Consider the following 21,583-nt stretch of genomic DNA (forward strand, 5'->3'; position numbering starts at 1 on the left):
AATTGGCAAGTAAACAGGTAATGGCTCCAGTAAGGATTCAGGAAGTGGGAAGTGTTACAAAGGAGAGATCCAGGAGTGGGGGGGGGGGGGGTGTCACAGTTCTCTCCACCCCTTTTCCTGTGAGGTTGGAGGCCCTCTGATGCTCTGCCCAGGATAACTTCTTTCTGTATAATGCATGAGGGGTTCTGATCCCAAGCCCAGAATCTCGCCCACCCCCGATTTTCTGCCTTTTCGATTCATTCCTGGTCACCTGTCTTCCCCTAGCACCACACTCTCCCATCAGCTCTCTGCTCTCTGCTTTGGTCCCTCCTGTCCCTAAAAACAACACGAGGCTTCCTCTGGAGGACCTTGGCTCTGGCTGGCTGTTTGCTTTTCCTGGAATGTTCTCATATCCTCATGGCTCGCCCCCTACAGCTACTTCGGGTCTTTGCTCAAATATCTCGCAGTAAGGCTCTCTCCAACTACCTTTGACTACCCTGCTCTGTCACTTAGCACTTCCCTACTATAAGTAAGATGAATGGCATTGGCATTATGTGGCATCATGTGTCATTGCCTTTATATATATCAAAGTGAAAGTGAAGTGAAAGTGAAGTCTCTCCGTCGTGTCCAGCTCTTTGCGACCCCATGGACTGTAGCCTACCAGGCTCCTCTGTCCATGGGATTTTCCAGGCAAGGGTATTGGAGTGGGCTGCCATTTCCTTCTCCAGGGATCCAACCTAGGTCTCCCGCATTGCAGACAGGCGCTTTACCATCTGAGCCATGAGGGAAGTATATATGTATAATTGGTTTTTTGGCTGTCCTGGGCCTTCATTGCAGTGCGCAGACTTCTCATTGTGGTGGCTTCTCAGAGCACAGGGCTCTAGGCCTGCGGGCTTCAGTAGTTGCGGCTTGGTGGCTCTAGAGTGTGGGCTCAGTAGCTGTGACGCACGGGCTTAGCTGCCCCGCAGGATGTGGGAGCTTCCCGGACCAGGGATGGAACCCGTGTCCCCTCCATGGGCAGGTGGATTCTTATCCACTTCGACACCAGGGAAGTCCCCTACGATTACCCTCTATCATTTGCTGTCACCTGGCATATTAGCTATTGTATCTATTTCTCTACTTGTGGCCTCCCTGCTCAACAAAACATTCATCCCAGGGGACTGGGGCTTTTGCACATTTTGTTCGCCATTCTAAAGCACAATAAATGCTCAGTGAGGATTAAATGAATAAAAAGAATGGCCTCTGCCCTTGGGAGAGGTGGTGACTCAAGGGTGGGGTGGGACTGGGAATAAGGTGCTGCGTGGCTTCCTCCTGGAGACTCCCTCATGCTGTCCTCCTCCTTGTAGAGACACCCAACACAGCCGGAGCAGGGGCCACAGGCGGCATCATTGGGGGCATCATCGCTGCCATCATCGCTACTGCTGTGGCCGCCACGGGCATCCTGATCTGCAGGCAGCAGAGGAAGGAGCAGAGGCTGCAGGGGGCAGAGGAGGAGGAGGAGTGAGTGAAGGGTCCTAAGAAGTGGATGGGGGAGGGGTCCCAGGACTGGGGTGCACAGGGTGGGGGAGGAGGCTGGGAGAAAGTCATTGGTAATGGCTGTGACGCTGAAATGGCTCAGCTTCTCTGCACACCAGTGCCGAATCAAATCTTCAAGACAGAATTTGGGATGACTGGCAGGCTGCTGTCCAGAGGGTCGCACCACTGAATCGACTTAGCACGCACCCAGAAAAGAGTAGCTTTATTGCTTTGCCAGGCAAAGGGGGACACAGCGGGCTACTGCCCTCAGAACCCAAGTGTCCTAACTTGGGGAAGATATTGAGAAGTTTTATAGTAATTGTTCAAAGAGGGTGCGATCATCCCGTGGACATTCTTCTGATGGGTTGGTGGTGAGGTAAGTAGGAGTCAGCAGCATCAAGCTTCAGGTCCAACTGGTCTGGGGTCTACATGCTTGTGGGCCACTGATCATCATTAATCAGTTGCTTCTCCCACCTGGAGGGGATTTCTTTATCTGCACAGTACCTTAAAGATATTGTTGTGTATGTATCCATTAATAGGGAAACAGGACCTTGGCCCAAGGCTGCTCTTAACTGTTTGTTTCTCCCTGGTTTTGCATCTCCTACCTTCCCTAAGTAACAACTGCTTGAATCTGCCCATTGGCACTCAGGGAAGGCCATGGAGACTGAATGAAGGGTGTTTCCTATAAACAAAGAAATGGGGGACACAGAAAGGCCTTGTGCCCCAGGAGCCCCACAGGACCCTGCACGGTATCAGCTCTGTGAAACAGAGTGATCCAAAATGTCAGGACTTAAATGGGGTGGAGAGGAGAGTTTATTTCCTAGAAATCATGGCCATGACAATTCTGCTCTGTGAGTAATCAGAGTCCAGGTTCCTGCTGTCTTCTTGTTCCGCCCTCCCTTCATTCACATTCCAAGATGGCTTCCTTCTCTCTCACCATTGTCTATGTACGCGACAACCAGACATGGCCATCCTGGCCTCGAGGACCACCCTGCCTGCCAGTGGGAAGGGGATATGGAAATAGAGGGCGGTGTTGTAAGGGAATCACATTCTCTCATTTCCCATTGGCCAGGGTCTAGTCACACGGCTGCCCTAGCTGCAGAGGAAGCTGGGAAATGTAGTCTTTATTCTGGGTGGCCACATGCCCAGTCAAAATCTGTATGACTGTGAAAAAAGAGGAACCTGGATATTAGGGGAAATTAGCCCCACTTCTTTCTGTAGAGCACTTGTTATGAGAGGCATCTTGACATCTCTACAACATCTTGTAGAGACTTGATGAGAGGCATCGTACTTGTGATCTCAATGAAGCCTCATATCCATTCATTCATTTGTTCATTCAGTAAGTAATTCAGAAAGTATTCCCATGGAGCGAGGCCCTGAAATTTAGGAACACAATGATGAGACAAAACACTTAAAAGATGTCCAAAAAAGGGCTTCCCTGTTGGTCCAGTAGTTAAGAATCCGCCTGCCCATGCAGGGGACACGGGTTTGATCCCTCATCCCACAGGATCCCACATGCTACGGAGCAACCAATCTTTTGCATCACATATATGGAGCCCGCACGCCTAGAGCCTGTACTCTGCAACAGGAGAAGCCCATGCACCTTAGGGAAGACCCAGCACAGCCAAATAAATAAATAAATAAACCTTTTTTTTTTTAATGCCCCCAAAATAATAAATTTAAAGCACAAATAAAAGATATCCACACACAACATATCGTATCATGGAAACCTGAATTCTCAGACAGAGCTAAGGATACACATCTTCTCAAAGAGGAAACAGGTTTAGAGAGCTGAAATCACTTGCTGAAATTTGTTCAGCAAGAAACTTGAGGGCAAAATGGTTCTGAAATAATATGACCCAGTGTGTGTGAGGGGAACACTTGTTAAAAATATACCTTCCTGGGCTTACTCCAAACCTACCAAATCAGCACTTTCACAAGAAGGGCTTGCCGTCCATATTTATAACAAGCTCCCAGATACACATGAAAGTTTGTGAACCAGTCTTAATCATCTAGTCAATGCAAGCCAACAACCTGCTGCTGTTCTTGTCTTCTAAGCCCGTGAGACCCAGTGGTGTCTGAGATGGCTCTGGTCTTGGCCTCCTGGGGTTCACAGTCTGGAGGAGACAGATCCATCCCCAGACGGTGACAATCCAGCATGGCTAGGAATGGGCTAGGGAAGCTGAAGGAGCTGAGCGTGGCTACAGAGGGCACCTGATTCAGCCTGAAAGATCGGGGAGGGCTTCCTGGAAGCAGGGACATCTGAGCTAGGGATTGAAGGTGTAGTGAGCACCCACGATTATTATATATACGGGATACTCTAGTCTGTGGGTGTGCAGAATGAGGGAATTTAATATAGTTTGGGGGACAGGAAAGCATTTTGCTCCTTCTTTTCATTCTCCCTCTTTTTTAAATGATTTATTCATTTGGCTGTGCTGGGTCTTTATTGCTGTGCCCCGGCTTTCTCCAGTCACAGCAGTCGGAGGCTACTCTCTAGTTATGGTGCACAGGCTCCTCGTTGTGGTGGCTTCTCTTGTTGCAGAGCACAGGCTCTAAGTGCACTGGCTTCGGTATTTGCAGCCTGTGGCTCTAGATGCAGGCTCAGTAGTTGTGGCCCATGGGTTTATTTGGCCCATGGCACATAGGGTCTTAGTTCCCAGACCAGGGATCAAACCTGTGTCCCCTGCAGTAGCAGGCAGATTCTTAATCACTGGACCACCAAGGAAGTTCTCATTCTCTCTTTCTCCAAATATGTCCTGATAACTCCTCATTGTGGGTTCTGGGAACACAACACAAATCTCATTTTCCCCCCCTCACACTATTTGCAGCAGGATACAGTTGTTGAATGAGATCAGAAGTAATATTTCAAATACAAACTCAGTACATGCCCCATTAGAGACACATAGATAGCTATGATCCTATAACAGGAACTCTGGATCCTCCTGGAGAGTCAGGAGGACTTCCTGGAAGAAGAGAAATTCATGGAGTGAGTAGCAGACAGCAAGGCAAGGGGAGGTGGGTGGTGGAAAAGGGAGATCAGGTGGAGGAAAGAAATGTGCGGTGGCTCTGGAATAGAGGGGCTCTCAGGGCTTAGCCTCCACCTGACTTACCTCCTACCCCACAGACTGGAGGGACCTCCCTCATACAAGCCACCGACCCCAAAGGCAAAGCTGGAGGAACCGGAGATGGTAAGCACTTTCCCTGAAGCCCAGGCTGCCCCCACCTCCCCTCCCACCTTCCCCCACTGAGGCTGGGGCTGGGATTGGGGAACTGGAGGGAAGAGGCTGTCAGGGTAGGGACGTGGTCTTGACTTGTCCCACTCTCTCTCCCATCACAGCCCTCCCAGCTCTTCACCCTTGGGGCCTCGGAGCACAGCCCACTCAAGACCCCCTACTTTGATGCTGGTGTCTCATGTGCCGAGCAGGTAGGAACTCGGGAAAGGTCAAGGGTGGGTTTGGGATCTGAGTGTAAGGGCCTCCTTACATAAGAGGGGGCTTCTCAGGTGGTGCTAGTGGTAAAGAATCTGCCTGCCAATACATGAGACATAGGACTCTGGGTGGGTAAGATCCCCTAGAGTAGGAAATGGCAACTCACTCCAGTATTCTTGCCTGGAGAATCCCATGGACAGAGAAACCTGGCAGGCTACAGCCCATGGAGTCCCACAGAGTTAGACATGACTGAGCGCGCATGCAGAATCTTACATAACAGATCAAGTTTTAAAGGTTACAACTCAAGTTCAGGGCTGTATCTCTGGTCAGAGCTTAGACAATTGAGATGTATTTGGGATTCAGTGAGGACATTCATGGTTTTGAAAGTCCAAGGACAAGGGATGAGAGTTAAAATCACTCTATCAAAGAGGACGGGTTGAGTATCTCCATTTGCCGGATACTGTGCCTGGAGCTGGGACAAGACAGACAGTCACTCCCCTCAATGGCCTCCTGGAGGTCAGGGGTTGGATGTTGAGTTTGAGAACAAATCAAGTTTCAAGGCTAGAGCTTAAGTTTAGGTCAAGATTGAATTCAAAGGCTCAGGGGGAAAGATCAGGGTTTCAGTGATCAAAAGAAAAGGAGAAGCTTAGGATCAGTGGGGTAGGGTCCATGCTCTAAGCTTCGAGTTAAGAACCACCTACATGATTGTCCCAGTGCAGTATCAACCCAGGTGACAAGGGGTGACATAGGATGAGGTTAGGTCTGGTTGGCATGGGGAGGCAGTGGCCAGGATTTGAGGGCCAAGGAGCAAACTGGGATTCTGTGTCATGCTCAAGAGGTAACCTTGGATTCATTCCCTCCCCATTCCCAGGAAATGCCCCGATACCATGAGCTGCCCACCTTGGAAGAACGGTCGGGGCCCCTGATCCGTGGGGCCACAAGCCTGGGGTCCCCCATCATGGTGCCTCCAGGGCCACCTGCTGTGGAGAGGGTTTCCCTGGATCTAGAGGACGAGGAGGAGGAGGAAGACTATCTGGACAAGATCAACCCCATCTACGATGCCCTGTCCTACTCCAGCCCCTCTGAGTCCTACCAGGGCAAAGGCTTTGTCATGTCCCGGGCCATGTATGTGTAAGCTGCCATGGCCTTGCCCTTTCACCTCTCATTTTTTGATATCTTAACTTTCTGCCAGGGATCTAGGGTCCCTGACCTCGGGCCCAGCCACTGTCAGTTAGCACACATGCATCTCATCTTTGACTTCTATGTTGGTGGCTCCACTGTGACCTCTAATCAATGATCTCTGATTCAGAGAAATTGGCCATGACAATGGAAACCTGATAATCTTAGGAGGGGCTGGAGAAGGTAGGTTTCTGCACAAACTCTTACCCAAGGATTCCCCAGACATAGACTATACCTCTCACGACCCACCATCTCCAGACTCCTCCCAAATCCCAAAGAAGACCCCAGACCTGATTTTTCCTCAGGCAGTAATTCCTAATAGCTCTGCTGGGCTGGGTGTTGGGGACAGCCTGCTGCTCAGACCTGAGCCCTCCAGGCGGCAGAGCCTCTCTCACCCATTCCCCACCCTGTCCCCTAAAGGTGGAGGGAGGGGATTCCCCAGCCCAAAGCAGAACTTGCCCATCTCCTCCCTCCTGCAGGCAGGAGTCTCAGGGTACAGACCCTTCTTCCCTGTGCCCCCACTATCCCAATTCCTGTCTCCAGAGAATTAAGCCCCAGCTCAGGGCTACATGGGGTGAGCCTCATGCAGAGTGTGCCTTGCTGATGCCAGCCTTGGAAGAAGAATTTGCTGTTACTTTGAAGACTACTGAGTCCTTTTACTCCGGCCCAGTGGGATTGGACCCAAGCATCTCCCTGGGGGTTGGTGAGGGGAGTGGATCACCTGGGTTAGGGATAGGGGATGTGATTTTTTTTTTTTAACATAGCATTTCCTACAAAATATGAGTTTGTACTTTGACCGGTCTCAACTGGTGTTTTCTGTGAGCTGTTTAGGGCACAGGGGTGGAACATAATGGGTAATGAATGGGGGGGGGGGGGCAGGTCCAGGGCTTGAGGGAATCAGTAGACTAGAAGTTAAGATAGGTTACAGACAAAAAGATATGAAAAAGATAATTAAGTGAGGGGATAATGAGCAAAAACGCATAAGCCATGGTTAATGGAAGGAGCGGGAGGAGTCCAGGGCATAAGGAAAAATAACGGCAATCCAATGGCTAACGGACAGAAATAAACGGAACAAAGTAGGAATAGCAGTAACTAAGTACAAGGGGCAGGGGTGTAATGAGTAAGAGTAGGCCAAAGGCAAAATTATGAATAATGTTGTAATAGCAGCTCAGGGCATGATGGGTAATAGATCTCAATGAATGAGCCAGGGGTAGAGGAGTGAATAAGGGAGAAATAGGGGCCACAGGCAAGTTGAGCAATAGAGATAAAGCCTGATGCTCAATTAAGGTACAGCTAGAAGAATGCGGGAGGAATTTTCTGGTGGTCCAGCAGCTAAGACTGCACTCCCAGTGCAGGCGGATAGGGTTCCATCCCTGGGCAGGGAACTAGATTCCGCCTGTTGCAACTAAGAATTCACAGGTCACAACTAAAGATCCTGCATGTCCAGCCGTGCAGCCAAATATTAATAGATACATACTTTAAAAAAAAAAAAAAAGAATGTGGGAAATGAACAGGCGTAAAAGGGCTAAGTGTCGTACAGGCAACCAAGTTGAAATGAATGGAGCGGAAGGCATGCTGGGTAATGGGATAGGAATGAATGGGCCAAAGATAGAAGCTTCAGTGACTGAGGCAAGGGTTGGGGGAAAGACACAGAAAGCATGATGGGTAACGAAAGGGGTGGGCCTACGGCAACTGTCCCGTTAAATAGGTAAAAGGTATTCTGGGTAACAAGAAGCAGGACAGAGTTAACATAACGGGTTAGAATTCTCCCCGTGGCACTGTGGGAAGGGCTAGCACTTCCGGCTTTCGGTCTGCGACTTCGGACTAGGGGGCCGCCCCTTTGCCGCGGTGCCTGGTGGGATGCGAGGCCTGACCTTGCTGCCTAGCAGCCTCTGCTGCGCAACCCATCTTTATCCATGTCCCTTGACCCTCGCACGTTAGCCAAGGAACACACAAGATGGATTACGACAACACCTGTACCTGCAGGAGCCAATCAGGAAGCTGCAAGGGCCAAGGGCGACCAATTATCATTAACAACTTCGCCGCCGGGCGGAGTCGAAAGAGGGACGCCTTCGGGAATGGGGCTGAGGTATTACGTCATGGGCGGTGCAAAGTGAGCAGCACAGACCAATGGTGGGTGAGCCCCGGAACCCGCGGCATCGCGAGCCAATCGGCGTGGGCTCCCCAAGCCAATGGGAAGGGCAGGGAGATGTGCTGTGACCAGTCTGCGAGTGGGAACCAACAGAAAAGGACGTTCCAAAGAGGTGGGTGGGACTCTCATCCATGACTCCAATAGTAAGGCCAGACCCTGAAGCTGGTGGGAGGACCTCAAGGCCCTCTAAACCAATGGGCTAGGTGGGGCGGGGCGACGGTGGCGGCGGCGGCGGCAGCGGGTTCGGTTGCGCGTGGCCCACGGGGTGGGAGCGGAGCCCGGACCGGGAGGAGGCGCTACCGCGCGTAAGAATTGGGGTTCTGAGCAGGGGGGGCCTGGGGGGTGTTGGCTGGAGACTCGGCCTGGAGCCTGCGGGCCTTGACCTCTGCCCTCTGACCTTTCCCCTTGCAGGCGACCATGGGGAACGTATTGGCCGCTAGCTCGCCGCCCGCAGGGCCGCCGCCGCCGCCTGCGCCTCCCCTCGTGGGACTGCCGCCACCTCCGCCCTCTCCTCCCGGCTTCACGTTGCCGCCACTCGGGGGCGGCCTGGGCGCTGGAGCTGGCACAGGTCGAGGTTCCGAACGGACCCCCGGGACTGCGGCTGCCAGCTCTGGAGGGACCGGGGACGATGGGGCCTGCGGCTGCCTGCCCAACCCGGGCACGTTCGAGGAGTGCCACCGGAAGTGCAAGGGTGAGGGGCTGGGGGCCTGGCAGGGGTGTGATGGCCCGGACCTCGGGGGAAGGAGGAGCGCACTGAGGACCTTGGGAATTGGCACGGACCATTGGAATCACTTAACAGAGCGTTAGGAGTTGACGTTGGGATCCAATAGTGGAACGTTGAACCTGGGACTTAGAATGATGGGATCAAATGATGGAACCTCAGGATGGAATGCCAGAGCGGTGCAGAAAAACCTTAAGGACCTCATGTGCCCCAGGAATCGGCCAAGCCAGCCTTATGTGACGGGGAGGGAAACCGAGGCCCAAGGTCACAGTGACAGCAATGGGTCATTGGAGGTGGAACCCAAGGCTTTTGGATCCTGGCTTGGAGTAATTGTGGTAGTGAAAGTGGTGGTGGGTTATTGAGCACTGTTCTGGCATTCAGTGTGTGTTAACTCTTTAAATCCTTGCAGTATTTCTATGTGGTGAGCATCTTCAACTAACAGATACGTTTGACATGGATAAAATAACTTGACTAAGGTCACACAAGTAGTAGATGGTGGCACTGGAATTTGGATGCAGGCAAAGGCCTTGGTCCTGAGCCCATCCTCTGGGCAATTCTGCCTCTTCCCTGGATGAGGTGCTTTGTGCAGTGTGCTGGTTGTGGGTTCGTGGAGAAGGGAGAGTAGGGACTATAGGGAAGAAAGGGATGAGAGATGGGGTGTGTGTGTTGAAGTGTGACAGCATTTTTCTCTCCTTCAGAGCTGTTTCCTATTCAGATGGAAGGTGTCAAGCTCACAGTCAACAAAGGGTTGAGTAATCATTTCCAGGTGAGCCTTTCTGGTGCCATTATCCTTCAGAGGTCATCCCAGCCATCCCTCTGCATCTGCACATACAGTCTTTTAACTCCTCCTTAAAGATCTGGGCTCCTTGGTACTTAAAGACACCAGAGACAGTGCCAGGCTTACCACTCAATTTGGGGGCAGTGGTAGGGTTTAGGGACCCACCCCCACAACCAACATCCAGGCAGGGATGAAGTACCAGGTATGCCCCCACACATCCCTTCTCTTGAGTGTCTCATCTAGTGAGGCCACACCTCCCAGTCTTCATCCCCTGCCATGCCCAGAGACGTCCTGACAGGGAAGTCAGGTTGGCAAGCATCCCCCATCCCAGGCTGGAGGGGAGCTGACCTGGAAGTGGGCTCAGCTGGGTTCCCTGGGGAGTGGCCCACAGGCTCATCACCACAGCCCTCCCTCTTCTTCCAGGTGAACCACACAGTAGCCCTCAGCACAATTGGGGAGTCCAACTACCACTTCGGGGTCACGTATGTGGGGACGAAGCAGCTGAGTCCCACAGAGGTGAGGTACCTTTTGCCATTCATTCATTGTATCTTTCTTCTAATAAATAATGTAGCCAGTCAGTGGAAGAAAGCTTTGTCAGTAGGAGACTGGGCTGCTGGTGGCGTGGGGAGGTGGGAACTGGGTCTTTCCAGGGTGCATTGAAACCTGGGTCATTCCTTCATCCTGACCCCCACTTCTCTGGGTGAGTCTGAGGACAGCAGGGTCACCAGACAGTGATGACCCAGAGTGGGCAGGGCTGAGCTGCAGATCATGCAGGGCTTTGAAGGCCAAGCCAGGCATTTGAACTTTCACTAGGGGGCACTAGAGAGCCACGGAAAGATTTAAAGGAGGGGAAGATGCCATGATACTAGTGTTTTGGTAATAGCATTTCTTAGGCTTTCTGCGGAGGCTGGGTTAGAAGAGTGAAGGCAAAACTGGAAGTACAGAAGGAGGCTGGGGCAGGACACAGGTGGAGTTGGGGGGCTAAATTAGGTTTTTGCTTGTGTTAACTATGTCCATGCAATAAACTTATTTATTCAGCAAACCTTCAGGGCACCCCTCCATGTCCTGCCCATCTCTGTGCTGGGTGGTCCTGGGGACACAGCGGTGACTGAAACAGCCCTGGGGGCTCACAGCCTAGTGGAGAAAGAGAATAAGCTTGTCCCCAGAGAGGAGCGGTCCAGGGAGAATAGGACTGAAATGGGGAAACCCAAAGGCTGAGCCCAGAGGAGAGCCTAACTCAGCCTAGGTGGTCTTAGAGGGCTTCCTGGAGGAGAGGACCTCATTCTAGGCTTTCCAATCCTAGGCTTCTCACCAGAACCCATCATGCATGTGCATCCATGATGTTAGGCCTCTCACCTCTAACCCTGCCCTCTGCCCCACAGGCATTCCCCGTGCTGGTGGGTGACATGGACAATAGTGGCAGCCTCAATGCTCAGGTCATTCATCAGCTGGGCCCTGGCCTCAGGTCCAAGATGGCCATCCAGGTGAGTGGAAGGATGGAGTCGGCGACTCCCCCCAGCCACCCTGAGCCCCAGGCTGCCCTTGGGTGTTGAAACCAAGAACTCAAGGGACAGTGTGACCAAACAAACTGAAACATCAGTCTGGAGCAGAGAAGGGCTTATCGCAAAAATCAAGCGAGGACTGTGGGTGGCTAGTTCTCTGCAGACCAAACTCCCCCTTAGTTTTCAGGGAGTGAATGAGTGAAGTCACTCAGTCGTGTCCGACTCTTTGCGACCCTGTGGGCTGGACCCTGCCAGGCTCCTCTGTCCATGGGATTTTCCAGGCAAGAATACTGGAGTGGGTTGCTTTTTCCTCCTCCAGAGGATATTCCCGACCCAGGGAATATCCCGACTCAGGTCTCCCGCATGGCGGGCAGACTCTTTACCGTCTGAGCCACCAGGGAATCCCGGTTTTCAGGGAACGGCTTTTAAAGGCAGGTTGGGGGCAGGGTGCTGCAGGATGTGTGGCTTTCTTCTGGTTGGTCAGTGGTGAGGCCATAGGGTGGTGTGCCAGGAGTCTTGTGCTCAGCTGGAAGTTCCCATCCTCCTGGGTGGAGGCCCTGGCATGTCCTTGACAGGAGCTAGGATTCCACCGTACGGCATGGTTGTGCTGTGCTTACTCACTCAGTTGGGTCTGACTTTTTTCGACCCTTTGGATTGTAGCCAGTGAGGCTACTCTGTCCATGGGATTTTTCAGACAACTTTTCAGAATACTGGAGTGGGTTGCCATTTCCTCCTCCAGGGGAATCTTCCTGACCCAGGGATCAAACCCGTCTCTCTTGTGGCTCCTGCATTGCAGGCGGGTTCTTCACCTGCTGAGCCCTAAGAGAAGCCCTCGTGGCGCTATTGTGTGACTGTTAGCGGATTGCTTTTCCTTTCTTTCTGCTTTCCCTCTCTTCTCTGATGAGTAAATGGATCTGCCCTCAGGGAAGGTCTAGGAGGTTGAAGCCTTTTTCCTACAGAAGAGAAGGGGAGGCCACTGAAAGGCCCTTTGTACCCCGGCGGGCCCCATGGGGTCCTGCTCAATTTCACCCTCATACTTGGCCCTCCCCCCACAGACCCAGCAGTCGAAGTTTGTGAACTGGCAGGTGGATGGGGAGTACCGGGGTTCCGACTTCACAGCAGCCGTCACTTTGGGGAACCCAGACGTTCTGGTGGGTTCAGGTAAGAGGCACAGGGCTTGGAAGGTGGTCAGACCCCATGCCCAGCAAATCCATTTCTCCCTCCGACCATCCTTTTCTGCTGTCCAAGAAATGGTCAGGGGCAGGTGTGACTTCAGAACACAGAGCATCAATCAGGCCCCGTAGTCTCATAGGGGAAACAATAGGTTCAAGTCCCAGCTCTGCCACTGGCTTCACTGCAGTTGGGTGGGGGGTGGCGCTTCCACCACCCTCATGGGCCTCGGCTTCCTCATCTGTTAAAACTGGATTGCCTCACAGAGTTGTCGAGCAGGTCACGTGTGGAAAGTCTCAAATGGGGTTAGGCATGTGACGGGTCCCAAGGAAAGGAGCTGCTGCATTACTCGTGGGGCTCTGGGGTTGCTTGGGGGCACAGAGCTGACCCCAAGGCAGGCGAAGTCCACGTGCAGCTGAGGGGAGGCAAGTCAGTCTGAGATGGAGGGCGACAAGGAAGATTCCTGTTTGGGTTGGCTGGGAGCAAGGACCTGCTGACTAATGTCTGTACTTCTGGTCTCTCCTCTCTGCTTCCCCCTTTTTTATTTTTGTCTCTGGGCATCTGCCTTTGATTTCTCTACATTGATCTGATGTTTCTTGACTATGAGTCATATATTCCATGTCCAGAGGATATGGTGGTGAACTAAGGAAAACTAAGTCTGTCTTCTGGGCATTCTAGTGGTGATTTTTATATTATGTATATTAAGGGAGGCATGGTAAGTCACTTTGGTCTTCTTGAACTCTTTGTGACCCCATAGACTGTAGCCCACCATGCTCCTCTGTCCATGGGAGAGTCCAGGCAAGAATACTGGAGTGGGTTGCCGTGGCCTTCTCCAGGGATCTTCCCAACCCAGGGATCAAACCCAGGTGTCTTATATCTCTTGCATTGGCACGCAGGTTCTTATCACTGGCGCCACCTGGGAAGCCCCTGGAACCTTCCATTCTAGAGACACAAGTAAAGCAGATGGGTGATGGAGCCCTATGGAAAGATGGTGGCGTCGGGTGGGGCCGGTGGAGTCTTGAGAGAAGGCCTCATTATGTAGGTTATACCTGAACCAAGACTGAAGGATGTGAGGGAGGTGTCAAGCAGATATACGGAAAAAGAGCTTTTCAGCTGGAAGGAACAAGTGCAAAAGCCCTGAGGTACGACCCTTCACTGGAACGTCGAGGAGGACTGGAGCTGTAACAAATGAGGAAGGAGGGCAAGTGGTAGAAGTCAGGATGGCAGGGCTGAAACATAAGGCTCTGGAGAGCTTCTGAGTCTGAGGCCACGAGAGGATTTTGAAAGGGACAGGATCATCCGACGTAGCTTCTGACAGGACCTCTTGTGCTGACGTGTGGAGACTGGGCCACAAGGGGGCAGCGGAGGTCTGGGGGGGGTGGTCTGTATTCGCTGCTGGATTTGGTGTGGGAGATAAGAGGGAGGTCAAGAGTTGAGAGGTCAGCCTTTTATTTGGCTTGACCCACTGGAAGGGTAGAGTTGGTGATTCCAGATTCTTGTGCCTGCTGTTAGCTCTGTCAGGAAGAGCAGGCTCTTGGGCAGTGAGTGCAGCATGAAGGCGGGAAGCCAGGACACTTGGGTGCCCAGCACCTGGAACCGTGCCGGGAACAGGGTAGACGCTCAGAAGATACCGCACAAAGGAGTGAGCAGCAGTCACCGCAGGCCCTATTTCCCACCTGGTGCCCTTTGCCAGGCCCTCAGCATACTGTGTGCACCCAGACCTTCATCCAGTCACTCGAGCCATTAGGGACTGGCTCGTGGAATCCTTCACAGCCCTGTGGGGTGGTGCTGTCATCATCCCCATCTGATTGAGGCCCAGAGAGGGCAAGTAGTTCCCCCAGGACACACAGCGAGGCCACCTCCAGAGTCCACGGCACCAGGCCCCCCCGCCCCTGCAAACACTCACCAGCATCGGCCTTTCATGCTTCTCAACACTGGCTTCTAGGTCTCTCTTCCCTGGAGCCCAAGGCCACCAGTGACACTCCTGTCTCTTAGTCCCTATGGATGTCCCTTCCTTCCCTCAAGCACCGATCAGAACTTCTGGGCCCAGGGCAGTACTGAGTATAGGAGTAGTTACTCATGTAATTACTCATGACCACTGACAGCTGGTGGCTCCACCCATTCTGAGCCTTGGTTTCCCCGTCCATCTCAAAGGCACAATCACAGCAAGAGGACCTTGGTGAAAGAATCAGTGGGCGGACCCGTCAGCCCCTTGTGGGGCCAGACACAGCTAGTTAGGGTTCACCGTGGGATGGGTCTCTGGGCCGCCCCACAGTAGGCAGGGGGATCAGGGTTCTCACAGGTGAGGAAGGCAAGGCCTGGGGTGAAATCAGCCCCACCCGGGGCTTGCCCAGTGAGGATGCAGAGGGCCTGGTGTTGGAATCATGGTTGAGGCCTAACGAGGAGCCCGTGGACTTACCTGGTCCCCTCCCCTGGCCTCAGCTCCTCCTCTGGGACCTCGGCTTCATTCTGAGCACCCTGAGTATGTGCCCACCTTGGGACACACACAGCCCCTCCCTGCCCTCACGGGCTCCCGGGCCAGTAGCCGAGACACTTGCCTTGCGACAAACAATCACACAGTGACCGTGTTACTCTTGGGAAAACGCCTACTCGGGAGAGGTCCAAGTTGCTGTGAGAGCTTGTAACAGGAGGGCCCAGCTCACCTGGAGTGATGAGGACAGTGTCTCTAAAGGCCAGTGTCTAGACCGAGGAGGGTGAAGAGAAGGGCAGCGCTCCCAGAGGAAGGCTGCATGGCCAAAGCCCCAGGGAGCGCTCCATGGGGAAGGCAGGAAGCTTTTCTGTCAGGCCCCAGCCAAGAGCCCGCTGGGTACCCCCTCCCCAGGGAGCCAGGTGTGGCCCCAGCCCCACCGGTTTCAGGAAAGCCGCGCTCTGCCCCTTGTCCGAGGCCACCTCTTTGCTTTCAGACCTATTATGGTGTTCTTTTCTTTCTTGTGGAGTTTTCAACTCAGTGGGTTCTTCACGGCCACTCCAGGCACTCCATCCTAAAGGAGATCAGTCTTGAGTGTTCATTGGAAGGACTGATGTTGAAGCTGAAACTCCAATACTCTTATTTTGAAAAGACTCTGATGCTGGGAAAGATTGAAGGCAGGAGGAGAAGGGGATGACAGAGGAAGAGATGGTTGGATGGCATCACTGACTCAATGGAGATAACTTTGAGTAGACTCCAGAAGTTGGTGATAGACAGGGAGTGCTGTGGTCCATGGGGTTGTGAAGTCAGACACGACCAAACAACTGAACTGAACTCCAGGCACTGTGGAATGACCCCTGGTTGAGAGCCACTGGCCTTGACAATGCCAGTGACTTGGGGAGCTCCTGGGTATGGGGGAGCTGGGTCTAGACACAAGTGGGAGGGGAAAATAGCAGGCTAAGGAAATGGAGGATGAGATGGTTGGATGGCATCACTGACTCAATGAACATGAGTTTGCATAAACTCCAGGAGTTGGTGATGATGGACAGGAAAGCCTGGTATGGTGCAGTCCATGGGGTCGTAAAGAGTCGGACATGACTCAACAACTGAACTAAACTGAACTGAAGGAGATGGAGATGCTAGAAAGGGCAGGATGTTCAAGAAAAAGGCCTGTGAGGAGATGAGCACTGTTAAAGGACTTATGAAGCTCTCGGAGGAAGTCTGTTTGAAAGCTGGGGATGAACCACAGGGGGCCTTGCACCCGTGTCCTAAGAACCCAGGGTGTCCTTGATGCTGGGGCGTCATGGTAGGCTCTGAGCAGGGGGAGCAGGGTCGGGTGTGTGCTTTAACAAGATCTCTCTGTGTGTGAAGCTGCTTGGAGAGGATGAGGCTGGGGCAGGAGGCCAAGGAGGAGGGTAGGGCTTGGGAAGCAGAGGGTGAGGCAAGCCAAGGAGATGGAAGGTGGGAGAGGAGTTCAGGGTCTCGAAGCCCTCAGTCTAAACCATGACCAGAGACCCTTGAGTTGAAGCCCCTGTGTGACCCCGATGGTCACTTTTCTCTCTGTGGGCCTGAGACTCTCTTCCCTTGGGACAGTGGCTGCTCTTGTCCAGAGGTGTGCTGGTCACGGTTTAACAACCAGCTGGCGGAGGAGGGCCCAGGAGGTGGGTCAGTGTCCCCCACTCCCGGGGAGAAGCCAGCTCCAACCCGCCGTGACCGCAGCCGCCCCCAGGACACCTCCTGGACCCTGGCCAGCAGCCCTCCACCCCCCACGCCCCCAGTGGCCGCCCCTGCCTGGGCGTGCCTGAAGATGTGAGCAGGTCCCGTCCTGTCCTCCCGGCCTGTCCCGCTCCCTCAGGCCAGTCCCCACTCGCTGCCTCTGATCTCTGTCCAGGGAAGCATCCTCACGTCTCCGGTTCACACCTCGCACTCCTGTCCCCGAGGCTTGTCCCACCCCCAGCTCTGCGCTTTCCCTGTCCTTGCCTGTCCCCGCCTCCTTCCCTCCGTCCCCATTCTGGCTGGGTGTCCATCTCTAAGCTCACCTCACCGGTCCTCACCTGCTCCGTCCTTCAGGTTGGGCATCTTCAGGTCCCGCCATCCGCCTCCATTTCTGATCGCTCCCCCGTCTCTACAGAGGTGACTCTTGCTTTCCGGTTCTCCATCATCACTCCCTCTGCGGCCCCCACTGCCTCTCTTCCTCCCTGGCCCTTCCCCTCCGCAGTGATCACCGCTGTGGTGTCCACCATCCTGGGCTCTCAAAGACAGACAGTCTCAGTCCTTGGGCTCGAGGAATTCAGCCCGGCGGTGGAGTGGGCGGTTAGCAAACACTGAGGGGCCCTCAGAGCCATCCTTCCTGCCGTGTCCGTGGCGGCCGGGCCCTGTGTGCTGAGCACACCCTGGGCACGCCGCACCTGCATCCAGCACTGCTCTTCCTCACAGCCTCACGAGGTGTCCCGTTCACAGTGGCCCTCGGTTGCCCCAGCAGCAAGTGCTGGGGCTGGGATTTGAACCTAGGCCGTCCGGCCCCCCAAAGTGTGCTCTCACCGCCGTGGTGGCAGGGTGGCTCGAAGCCTGGGCTCAGGAGATGGGGAGGCCTGGATTCCACCCCTGATGTGTCCTATGACCACGTGGGAGCGACGCGACTCCTCAGCCCCTGCAGCCTCCTGTTTAGGGAGGTGAATGCAGAGGTGATGAGTTCCCAGGGGGCGTGGGGGGCTGACCTCAGAGCCCTGTGAACGGCACCCCAAGGAGCCCAAGTGGGGGGCCCGAGGAAGCGGGAGTCCAGTCTGGTGCCCTGACCAGGTGGAAACTAACCACCAAGCTCAGAAGTCATCACTGCACCTCTCGCCTGCAGGAATCCTCGTGGCCCACTACCTCCAGAGCATCACGCCGTGTCTGGCCCTGGGCGGAGAGCTGGTCTACCACCGGCGGCCCGGGGAGGAGGGCACTGTCATGTCACTAGCTGGGAAGTATACATGTGAGCCTGGAGGCCTGGCGTCCTGGGACTGAGGGAGGAGGGGCTGGGGGCTGGATTCCTGGGTCTGAGGGGAGAGGGCGAAAACCTGGGCCCCTGATTGCCCAGACCCCCTTGGTAACCTGCCTGCCCTCTTCCAGTGAACAACTGGTTGGCGACAGTAACACTGGGCCAGGCGGGCATGCATGCAACGTACTACCACAAAGCCAGTGACCAGGTGAGCCCGTTTGGGGACTGGCTGGCTGGGTATGGGGTGCCCAGGACTGGCGTGCCTGAGAGTCCGGCCTAGGAGGCTGACTCGTGTGTGTTGCCCTGGCCCCTCCAGCTGCAGGTGGGTGTGGAGTTCGAGGCCAGCACAAGGATGCAGGACACAAGTGTCTCCTTCGGGTACCAGCTGGACCTGCCCAAGGCCAACCTCCTCTTCAAAGGTACAGACCTCCCTTTGCTTACGTGAGAAACAAGAGGTGACTGGGCTCTGAGTGGGGTATGGGCCAGAGGAAATGGGAGAGGGCAGCATGCCGGGCCCCAAATTACCCAGGAATGCTTGTTCAGACGGTGGGTGGGTGCCTGGGCCCCGAGCTTTGCAGGGACCATCCCCCCCACCCCCGCCCCCAGCCAGCAGCCCTCTAGCGGTCTGCACGCATGACCTTTGCTTTTCTTTTTCTCATGCATGGAAGGCAAGTTGGAGTGAGCTGGCCTTGCCCCTCTGTCTCACCTTAGGGAGGCTGCCCGGTCACAACCAGACCCACAGCCTTCCCCCAGGATGACTGACTCTCATCTTAAGTTCCTCCTTGCGCTTCAGTGGCTCTCGGGTTTGGGGTGTGGCAACCACCCCAGAAAGGCCACTTCAGCGGCCCTGGTTCAAGGCTTCTGAAGGCAGCCAGGGGAAGTACCTGGTGGTCCAGTGGTCTCACTCTTAACTGCTGAGGGCCTGGGTTCGATCCCTGGTCAGGGAACTAAAATGCCACAAGCCATGCAGTGTGGCCAAAAAATTCTAAAAACAAAAGGAGCCAGGAGGCCCAGGGAGAAGGGTTTGTTTTGCCTCTGAAACCCGCCTTAAGCTCTCCCTCTGCAGTCAGCCCCGGGCCTGAGGCTGTATTTGGACTGCAGCTTGCCTGCTTCCCTTCAGTGAGTCCTAGAGATTTCAGTCTGATTCAGCAGATACTCAGCACCTGCCCTGGCCCAACTGGGGACACAGCAGTGACCAGCGCCTCCCCCACCCAGGGCTCACAGTGGCAGGGACAGGCCCATTCACAGAGAGCAGTGCCTGGTGTGGACAAGACTGGGATTGGGAGGGTGGTCCACGGGGTGGCCGAGGGCTTCCGGAGGGGACGGGTCGCAGAGCTCAGAGCTGAAGTGCTTGGGGGTGTGAAGAGGGTCCGGGTGGTGGGGACAGCACAGCCAGCGGCCTGGCCGGTGGCATCTGGTGTGTTGGGTGAGGCTCTTCACACAACTGTCCACCCACAGGCTCTGTGGACAGCAACTGGATCGTGGGCGCCACGCTGGAGAAGAAGCTCCCGCCACTGCCCCTGACGCTGGCCCTCGGGGCCTTCCTGAATCACCGAAAGAACAAGTTCCAGTGCGGCTTCGGCCTCACCATTGGCTGAGCCCCCGTAGGCCCTGCCTTCCTCGCCCTTTCTCCTTCTGATCCCACCTCCCCCTCCCCCTGCCACGGAGGGGAGACCTGAGCCCTCCTCCCCCTCCCTTCCCTCCCTCCTCGGGGGTCAGGGGGCAGCGGAAAGGAGGGGACCCAGCACCCCAGCAGCTGAGGGGGGATTCTCCGAAGGACGGGCACGGCAGGATGTGGAGGACAAGGGGCCGCGTGCCCAGTGGGCTTGGGGTCCAGGAAGCGATTCTGGAGTCGAGGGGCCTACAGGATTCTGAGCACCAGGGGCAGAGGCGGTCAGACAACCTCAGGGAGGTGTTGGGGTGTCCCCGTCCCCCGAAATGGCCAAATGGGCCCAGCCCCAAGGGGGCAGCAAGGAGAGGTGCGTCCCCAGTCACCCCGCCCGTGCCCGCTTTCCCATCCACCCCTCAGTATAAATCATGTTTATAAGTTATGGAAGAACCGGGACATTTTACAAAAAAAAATAAAAAATAACAAAAAATATACATAGAAAAAAAAGAAATGGGAGGCCTCTGTTTTCCTCTGTGTCTGTGGCCCATTTGGTCCGGCCCTGACCTCCCGCAGTGGCCCACAGGGGCAAGGGAATCCAGCCTGGTCACTGGCCAGAGCCCAGACCAGAGAGGGGAAGGGCCTGGCCCAGGATCACACAGCTGCCCGACGAGGACATCACAGGCCTTCCCTCCCTGGGAGGGTGTGGCCTATGGTTACTCAGCCTGGCCTGGCCAGCGAGGCTGCAGAAGACTGTCCCCGTGAACTGAAGCGGGTGTGGGGAGGCAGCGAGCTGGGACTGGGGTCTTTCCAGGTTCCAAAAGGGGCAGGGGATAAAGAGGTGTTAAGACTTGATTATAATAGAAGGTCAAAGCTTTCAAGAAACTTCAAGGCGCATTTGAGCACTTGGAAAGAGTTTGGAATCATTTACTTCTCCTGGAGTGGGGGAGGGGTGGGCTGGAGTCTCACTCATGGGCAGGGGGAGAAGGTGGGGGCGTCAGTTCTGCACACCTAGGGCTCAGGCAAGCTGACATCGCTTGCCCCTTTCCAGACAGGGGAACTGAAAGTTCATCTCACTCACACAGTGTCTGGGCAGGGAGGCTGCTGGCCGGTGATGACCCCTTATAGCCCAAAGAAGCCACTCCACCCACTCCCTGCCAGTGCCTTTTGAGGCCAGAGCAGACAGGCTGACTGCAACCCAGGATGGACTGGCATTGGGGCTCCCTGGGACCAGGCATCCAGCCTACCCCGCCCCAGGGAATCCAGTAGTCCTCACCTCCTTAAAGGACCAGGAGTGAATCCCAGCCCCTCCAGTTCTTCCAGGGTGACTTTACTGTCCACCTCAACTCTGAATCTCCTCTTGAAAGAGGAAAGGGGGCAAAGCGGACTCCATCTTGGCTGCGGGACTCCCATTTTAGACTGATTGTGAACTTTGGACTACATGCCTGGGTGCTCTCCCAGTGGACTTTGAGCTATGTGCCCGGTATCTATGGAAACAACATACTAACTGCAAAACAGACCCCCTGGATAAAAGGACTCCAGGACTTGTACCTGGACTTTCTGTCGCCGAAAAGAATATACTAATCTACCCCAGAACAAAACAAATTGTTATCTCCACAAAAACTATTGATATATGTTAGCCTAATTAGCTGTCTGGACTAATGATATATGAATCATGGTTTAGCCCCTTTACATTATCCAGGCTAGTTTCCAGGAATTCGGGGAGGAGGGTTTGAGCATGTACACTTACGGTATATAAGGTTGTCACAAAAACTGGCCAGGTCCTTGGCTAAGAGGAGTTTCTGCCTTGGGCCCGCCAGTATAATAAACTGCACTCCACTATTTGCGTTGTCCTGAGTGAGTTTGCTTCCCGGAGATCATGGCTTCAACATTTTTGGTGCATTGGTCTGGAAGCTCCTCACTTGGAGGCGACAAGTCCCATTTGGGGCTCCTCAAATTCTAGGTGATTCAAGCTGGGGCCTTGTGGCTTGAATCACGTAGAGAGGGCAGGGTGCCTCGCCCCTCTGGAATGATTCTGCCTTTCAACACCCAGACCTCTCACGTTAGCAAGTAGTGGACAGCAGTGAGGGAACTGAGCGCTCAGGTAAGGAGGGTCCCACCCAGTAGGGTGGAAGAGGGGGCCTG

At 54.5% G+C, this 21,583-nt stretch overlaps 2 protein-coding genes across 2 annotated transcripts in view; both read left to right on the forward strand.

Moving 5' to 3' along the window:
- Window positions 1–6,897, forward strand: part of NECTIN2 (nectin cell adhesion molecule 2) — a 33,854-nt gene extending 26,957 nt beyond the window's left edge. Inside the window, exons 6-9 of the mRNA XM_061139567.1 lie at window positions 1,326–1,479; window positions 4,619–4,682; window positions 4,832–4,918; window positions 5,794–6,897. Of these exons, the coding sequence (XP_060995550.1) occupies window positions 1,326–1,479; window positions 4,619–4,682; window positions 4,832–4,918; window positions 5,794–6,057 (569 nt within the window). The 3' untranslated portion in view covers window positions 6,058–6,897. The remainder of the gene's footprint in view (window positions 1–1,325; window positions 1,480–4,618; window positions 4,683–4,831; window positions 4,919–5,793) is intronic.
- Window positions 6,898–8,466: 1,569 nt separating this feature from the next.
- Window positions 8,467–19,952, forward strand: TOMM40 (translocase of outer mitochondrial membrane 40). Its single transcript, XM_061139569.1, has 10 exons — window positions 8,467–8,558; window positions 8,665–8,944; window positions 9,673–9,740; window positions 10,176–10,268; window positions 11,135–11,236; window positions 12,310–12,415; window positions 17,704–17,826; window positions 17,964–18,040; window positions 18,149–18,251; window positions 19,291–19,952. Exons 2-10 carry the CDS (start codon window positions 8,671–8,673, stop codon window positions 19,428–19,430), a joined length of 1,086 nt encoding a protein of 361 aa, XP_060995552.1. The 5' UTR covers window positions 8,467–8,558; window positions 8,665–8,670; the 3' UTR covers window positions 19,431–19,952.
- Window positions 19,953–21,583: the final 1,631 nt, after the last annotated feature.

The sequence above is a fragment of the Dama dama genome, chromosome 4 (genome assembly GCF_033118175.1).
Source record: "Dama dama isolate Ldn47 chromosome 4, ASM3311817v1, whole genome shotgun sequence".
Classification (NCBI taxonomy): Eukaryota; Metazoa; Chordata; class Mammalia; order Artiodactyla; family Cervidae; genus Dama; species Dama dama.